Below are 8007 nucleotides of genomic sequence, written 5' to 3' on the forward strand. Positions count from 1 at the left end.
TTAGTTACTACTGCTAAAATGAGTAATCCTGAAGTTGAAGTTCATTCTTTTAAGCAACAAGGGGGAGAAAGTTTTAAAGATGCTTGGTATAGAATTAGTGATGCTCATTATAGGTGCACTTAGAAACACTCCACTATTATTCTACTTAGGAACTTTTATGTTGGTATATCTAGCTGGAATAGGTATGTTCTTGATACTCTTTCGGGGGGTAATTTCCTAGGTACTCCTGCTTTAGAAGCTAGTTGCATCATTGAGAGCCTAGTTGGAATACCACCTATTAATGAAACTAAAACTGAAATCTCTCTTGAGGATGTCATGAAAAAGTTGGAAGCCATAGAGAAAAATCTTCCAAGTGTTGATACTAAACTGGGAATATTACTTGATAATACTGATAAACTTGATAAATCCCTAGGAGAAATTAATGAAAGAATTGCTATTTTAGAAACTTGTGCTATCCATGATAATCAAACCCATAGGATTGGTAAACTTGAAGAAGCTATGGGAACATTGGGTTCAACTTTTTCTTCTCTTAAATTTAAGGAGAAAGCTTATGTGGGCAAGGAGCAAAAATTCATGTATGTCTCTAAGGTGCCTAAGCCAAAGAATTATTATAAGCCTAAAGCTAATAAAACCTTTAGTACCACTATGGGGAATTTAGATAATGGAGCATCTAAGGTACCCTCTGCAACAAGTTGTGTTTATAAGGAAAATTATGATGTCAATGCTTCATCTCTTGATAATACTTGATTCACACTTTCTGCGCCTAGCTGAAAGGCGTTAAAGAAAAGCGCTTATGGGAGACAACCCATTATTTTACTACAGCACTTTTGTTTTATATTTGAGTCTTGGAAGTTGTTACTACTGTAGCAACCTCTCCTTATCTTTATTTTATTGCATTGTTGTGCCAAGTAAAGTCTTTGATAGTAATGTTGATACTAGATTTGGATTACTGCGCAGAAACAGATTTCTTACTGTAACGAAATTGAGTAGCCCCGTATGTAGGTAACTCAGAAAATTCTACCAATTTACGTGTGTGATCCTCGATATGTACGCAACTTTCATTAAATTTGAGCTTTTTCATCTGATCAAGTTAAGTGCCCTAGAAAAATTCGTCTTTACGGACTGTTCTGTTTTGACAGATTTTGCCTTTTATTTCGCATTGCCTATTTTGCTATGTTTGATGGATTTCTTTGTTCCATTGACTTTCAGTAGCTTTGTGCAATGTCCAGAAGTGTTAAGAATGATTATGTCACCTCTGAATATATGAATTTTTGATTATGCACTAACCCTCTAATGAGTTTGTTTTGAGTTTGGTGTGGAGGAAGTTTTTAAGGGTCAAGAGAGGAGGATGATATACTATGATCAAGAAGAGTGAAAAGGCTAAGCTTGGGGATGCCCCCGTGGTTCATCCCTGCATATTTCAAGAAGACTCAAGCATCTAAGCTTGGGGATGCCCAAGGCATCCCCTTCTTCATCGACAACTTATCAGGTCACCTCTAGTGAAACTATATTTTTATTCAGTCACATCTTATGTGCTTTACTTGGAGCGTCTGTTTGCTTTTATTTTTTGTTTTTGTTTGAATAAAATCGGATCCTAGCATTCTTTGTATGGGAGAGAGACACGCTCTGCTGTTGCATATGAACACATGTGTTCTTAGTGCTACTTTTAATGTTCATGGCGAAGGTTGAAAACTGCTTCGTTCATTGTTATATGGTTGGAAACGGAAAATGCTTCATGTGGTAATTGGTATAATGTCTTGAATAATTTGATACTTGGCAATTGATGTTCTCATATAGATCATGTTTAAGCTCTTGCATCATGTACTTTGCACCTATTAATGAAGAACTACATAGAGCTTGTTAAAATTTGGTTTGCATCATTGGTCTCTCTAAGTCTAGATATTTTCTGGTTAAGGTGTTTGAACAACAAGGAAGACAGTGTAGAGTCTTATAATGCTTGCAATGTGTTCTTATGTAAGTTTTTCTATACCCGTTTATACTTGAATTTGCTTCAAACAACCTTGCTAGCCTAAGCCTTGTATTGAGAGGGATTACTTCTCGTGCATCCAAATCCTTGAGCCAAAAACTATGCCATTTGTGTCCACCATACCTACCTACTACATGGTATTTCTCTGCCATTCCAAAGTACATTACTTGAGTGCTACCTTTAAAATTCTATTCATTATCTTTGCAATACATAGCTCATGGGAAAATAGCCTTAAAAACTATTGTGGTGAAGAATATGTAGCTATGTATCTTATTTCTTATAAGTTGCTTGTTGAGCGGTAACCATGTTTCTGGGGACGCCATCAACTTTTACACCTTTGTTGAATATCATGTGAGTTGCTATGCATGTTCGTCTTGTCTGAACTAACCTATTGACGAGATGCCGAAGAGCCAGTTGTTGTTTTCTGATGTTTTTGGTTTCAGAAATCCTACAAAGGAAATATTCTCGGAATTGGACAAAATCAACGCCCAGGGTCTTATATTTCCACGAAGCTTCCAGAAGACCGAAGGGGATACGAAGTGGGGCCACGAGGTGGCCAGACCATAGGCCGGCGTGGCCAGGGAGGGGCCCGCACCGTCCTATGGCGTGGGCCCCTCGCGCCGCCTCCAACCCTACCCTTCCGCCTACTTAAAGTCTTCATCGCGAAACCCTCTGTACCGAGAGCCACGATAAGGAAAACCTTCCAGAGACGCAGCCGCCGCCAATCCCATCTCGGTGGATTCAGGAGATCGCCTCCGGCACCCTGCCGAAGAGGGGAATCATCTCCCGGAGGGCTCTTCCTCGCCATGATCGCCTCCGGATTGATGTGTGAGTAGTTCACCCCTGGACTATGGGTCCATAGCAGTAGCTAGATGGTTGTCTTCTCCTCATTGTGCTATCATGTTAGATCTTGTGAGCTGCCTATCATGATCAAGATCATCTATTTGTAATGCTACATGTTGTGTTTGTTGGGATCCGATGAATATGGAATACTATGTCAAGTTGATTATCAATCTATCATATATGTTGTTTATGTTCTTGCATGCTCTCCGTTGCTAGTAGAGGCTCTGGCCAAGTTGATACTTGTAACTCCAAGAGGGAGTATTTATGCTCGATAGTGGGTTCATGCCTTCATTGAATCTGGGACAGTGACAGAAAGTTCTAAGGTTGTGGATGTGCTGTTTCCACTAGGGATAAAACATCAATGCTTTGTCTAAGGATATTTGTGTTGATTACATTACGCACCATACTTAATGCAATTGTCTGTTGTTTGCCACTTAATACTGGAAGGGGTTCGGATGATAACCTGAAAGTGGACTTTTTAGGCATAGATGCATGCTGTATAGCGGTATATGTACTTTGTCGTAATGCCCTGATTAAATCTCATAGTAGTCATCGTGACATGTATGTGCATTGTTATGCCCTCTCTATTTGTCAATTGCCCAACTGTAATTTGTTCACCCAACATGCTATTTATCTTATGGAAGAGACATCACTAGTGAACTGTGGACCCCGGTCCATTCTTTACATCTGAAATACAATCTACTGCAATACTTGTTCTTTACTGTTCTTCGCAAACAAACATCATCTTCCACACTATACGGTTAATCCTTTGTTTTCAGCAAGCCGGTGAGATTGACAACCTCACTGTTACGTTGGGGCAAAGTACTTTGATTGTGTTGTGCAGGTTCCACGTTGGCGCCGGAATCCCTGGTGTTGCGCCGCACTACACTCCGTCACCAACAACCTTCACGTGTTCCTTGACTCCTACTGGTTCGATAACCTTGGTTTCTTACTGAGGGAAAACTTGCTACTGTACGCATCACACATTCCTCTTGGGGTTCCCAACGGACGTGTGTTAACTGCACGCATCAGCCCACTGCGGCATTGCCCGGCGAGCTTCAGGGAGTCCAGCGTTCCCAGACACGCGTGATCTCCGTCTTACTGCTGGCGCCTTGCGGAGGCGGCGGGATCAGGATGTCGTCGGTGTTGAGGCGCCACTCTTCACTGGGGCAGCTCATGTCCAGCGGGGCCATGTACCCCGCCTTGTAGAGGAGGCGTGGCTCCTAGTCGTGGAGGGGGAGCCGACGAAAGACGTTCGCCGCCGCGCCATCTCCTTCGTATCGCGATGCCATCGCTACGGTTTCGGTGGGCTAGCGGGAACCAGCTTATCTATGGCGGAGGAAGGCGGGGGAAGGCGCGAGAAGCCTTACGCATGGCTTGCCATAACGCTAACGCGTTCACCGATGGGACGCGACAGTTTTCCTATACAGGGACATGCATGATTACGGCGGTATATGTAACGAGGTGTCGAGGACGACGATCTTCGAACGCTTCCAGGTTGGGCCGGCTGCATGCGGCCGTTGCTTCCGCTTCTGCTAGCGCCGCCGCTACCCCCTCCGTGGGTTGAGTTCGGCGGGGGTGCCGGTGAAAGAAAACGCATTTACCGGCCTAAAACGAGTTTCGGCGGCTTGATTGGGCGGTTTTTTGGCCTATGGTGCCCCCTAAAGCCGTTTTGGGGGGCCGAATGAAGGTGCTCCAAGTTCGTGAGCAAAAGAGGGCAAGTTTGTTTGGCCGGCAGATCAATATCAAACCTCAGGCCCACCATCATGTCAATGCTACTGCTAAGTCTCCTCTTTGTTGTCCTTAACCTACCACTACCAGTCTTCGCTGCCGGCTTTGTCCACTTTGCTGACCAAGGAGGAAACAATGGTTCGTGCCAATTTTGTCAAGTCTGCACACTAGTATGAACGTCGGAGAAAGCTAGACTACTTGTTGTGTGGTCGCACCGAATTTGGCAAAGAAATAACTGAAATTAATCTCCACGTTTATGACGAGAACTGACGGAGGAGAAATCAATGATTCGTGCCGATTTTGACAAGTCGCCATAGTTGTGTTGCCAAGAAAAGACATCCATGCATAGCTTAGCTGCAGACTAGTATAAACGCCCGCTGAGTTTCTGAGCAAAATAAGGCACGTTTTGCATCGCCAGCAGATTCATATCCAACCTCAGGCCCAATCTCATCATCATGTCGATGCTACTGCTAAATTTCCTTTTTGTTCTCCTTAACTTACCAGTGGTCTTGGCTGCCGGCGTTGACCAGTTCGTCTACTCGGGCTTCGCCGGAGCTAACATCACCATCGACGGCGTAGCCACAATCACCCCAGACGGCCTACTGGACCTAACCAACGCCCACCAGAGGCTCAAAGGCCATGCCTTCTACCCTGCTCCGCTGCGCTTCCTCGATTCCACCAACGGCACGGTGAAACCTTTCGCCGTCTCCTTTGTGCTCGCCATCCACCCCAACTACCGATCCAGCCAAGGCATGGCCTTCTTCATTGCCAAGAACATGGATTTTTCCTCCGCTCTTCCTTTTCAGTATTTCGGCGTCTTCAACTCCCAGAACCAGGGCAACTCCAGCAACCACATATTCGCCGTCGAGTTCGACACCGTCTTAAACATGGAACTACGGGACGTGGATGCCAATCATGTTGGCATCGACATCAACAGTGCCATTTCCATCCAGTCCCACACTGCTGGCTTTTACAACGACAAAACGGGCTCCTTCAACAACTTGAACCTCACCGGTGGCGAGGGGTTGCAAGTCTGGATAGACTACGGAGGGGAGACGGCACGAATCAACGTGACTATGTCTCCACTGGGGATGGCCAAACCAGCAAGGCCACTTCTCTCGGCCATCTATGACCTCTCAACAGTGTTCACCGAGGAGGCATACCTTGGCTTCGGTTCTGCAGCGGGCATGGACGGCAGCGGGCATTACATACTTGGCTTGAGCTTCGGCATGGATAGACCTGCGCCGGCTATCGACATCAGCAGACTGCCAAAGCTTCCTCGTGTCGGCCCCAAGCCTCGGTCCAAGGTCCCGGAGATAGTATTACCATTAGCAACAGCCTCGTTTGTCCTCGCCGTGGGAATTACTATATTCGTACTGGTGCGAAGGCATCGGAGGTACGCCGAGCTACGGGAAGATTGGGAGGTCGAGTTCGGGCCTCACAGGTTCTCATACAAGGATCTGTACTATGCAACACAAGGATTCAAGAGCAATAACCTACTAGGGGTTGGGGGATTCGGAACGGTGTACAAAGGTGTGCTGCCAAAATCTAAACTGGAAATAGCCGTGAAAAGGGTGTCTCACGACTCCAAGCAGGGCATGAAGGAGTTCATCGCCGAAGTAGTCAGTATTGGACGGCTTCAACACAATAATTTGGTGCAATTACTCGGCTATTGCCGGAGAAAAGGCCAACTGTTTTTGGTGTACGAGTGCATGCCAAATGGAAGCCTCGACAAGTATTTGTATCACCGGGACAACCCAGGGCTCCCTACTCTGAATTGGGCTCAAAGGTTTCGGATCATCAGGGGTGTTGCCTCTGGATTACTGTACCTTCACGAGGAGTGGGAGAAGGTTGTTATTCACAGAGATGTGAAGGCAAGCAATGTGCTGCTCGATCGGGAAATGAATGCCCGACTAGGTGATTTTGGTCTATCAAGGCTGTATGACCATGGCACGGATCCCCAGAGCACACATGTGGCTGGCACAGTAGGATACCTAGCTCCCGAGCTAGCGTGCACCGGAAAGGTAACCCCTCTTATCGATGTGTTCGCATTTGGCATATTCATTCTTGAAATCGTTTGTGGACAAAGGCCAATTGAGCAAGATACACGAGAGGAACAACCCATGTTAGTTGATCGGGTGCTTGAGCATTGGCACAATGAATCACTCAGTGAGATTGTGGATAGTAAACTCCCTGGTGACTATGATGTAAATCAAGTATACTTAGCACTCAAGGTAGGGCTATTATGCTCGCACCCATTCATGGACACAAGACCTACGATGCGCCAAGTGATCCAATACCTTGACTGTGCCAGGACATCGCCAGAGCTGACACCAATACAAACCACCTTCGAGATGCTCGCTGTGATGCAAAGGGAAGGGTTTGACCCGTACATCATGTCATGTCCTTCCTCCATGACGGCATCAATCCTGTCTGGTGGAAGATGAATCCTCGTAAGATCAGGGCCCTTGTTTGTTGCATCTCCAATCTGCACACTGATTTGCTAATTTGTGTGGTTCCGGCCGTAAATTACAAAATATGTGTGCAACTAATTGTTTCTTTCTAGATATATGGGTTGATATGAACCACATACATACTGTATGTATACCTGTCCTGCTTACTAAGTTTTTTTTTCGATAAAGGAGCATAGCCCTAGCCTCTGCATCAATAGATGCACACGGCTTGCTTTATTAAAACAAAATATCAAGTGTTCAAGTCACAAAAGATTCATCCTTAGTTATTACAATCATGGAAAAGCTAGGGTCGATACATGGATCAACCAGCTAAAAATATGGCACTCAGAAAAGCTATGCATTTACTAATCTATTAAGATGCCGCCACCCCCTGGAAGAAGAAGTTGCATCCAATAACCATATCCTCCCGCTGCTCCGCTGGGAGAAGGAAAACCCATTGCTGAATTGAATGAGCAGCTCGCCGGATAACCTGCAAAAAATCAGTTCCACTTTGCTTGTTAAAGATAATATCATTTCTAGTTCTCCAAATAGCCCAACAAATGGCTGAAACACCAACTTGAATTTTTTGTTTATCATTCTTCCTCACACCATTCAGCCATCTACCAAACATATTAGTAACATTAGCTGGTGGTGGAATATTATATGTAAGGTACATCATTCGCCATATTATCTTCTCAAAAGGACAATGAATAAACAAATGATTAACAGTTTCCATGGAATCACAAAAACAACACTTTTGGCTACCTTTCCACTTCCGTTTAATTAAATTGTCCTTAGTCAGAAGTACCTTATTGCTCATGAACCACATAAATATTTTAATTTTCAAAGGGATCTTTAACTTCCATAGATATCTATGAAGATAAATAGTATGCCCATTCATGCAATCAAGGTACATAGACCTAACTGAGAAAATACCCGAATCAGTAAGCTTCCAAATAAACTTATCAGGTTCAGATGTTAGGCTAATTGTAA

At 44.7% G+C, this 8007-nt stretch overlaps 1 protein-coding gene across 1 annotated transcript; it reads left to right on the forward strand.

The window, feature by feature from the left end:
• Positions 1 to 4943: 4943 nt before the first annotated feature.
• LOC127333990 (L-type lectin-domain containing receptor kinase SIT2) lies at positions 4944 to 7229 on the forward strand. The gene has a single exon (XM_051360426.2). It carries the CDS (start codon positions 5017 to 5019, stop codon positions 7006 to 7008), a length of 1992 nt encoding a protein of 663 aa, XP_051216386.1. The 5' UTR covers positions 4944 to 5016; the 3' UTR covers positions 7009 to 7229.
• Positions 7230 to 8007: the final 778 nt, after the last annotated feature.

The sequence above is a fragment of the Lolium perenne genome, chromosome 2, assembly GCF_019359855.2.
Source record: "Lolium perenne isolate Kyuss_39 chromosome 2, Kyuss_2.0, whole genome shotgun sequence".
In the NCBI taxonomy this organism is placed as follows: Eukaryota; Viridiplantae; Streptophyta; class Magnoliopsida; order Poales; family Poaceae; genus Lolium; species Lolium perenne.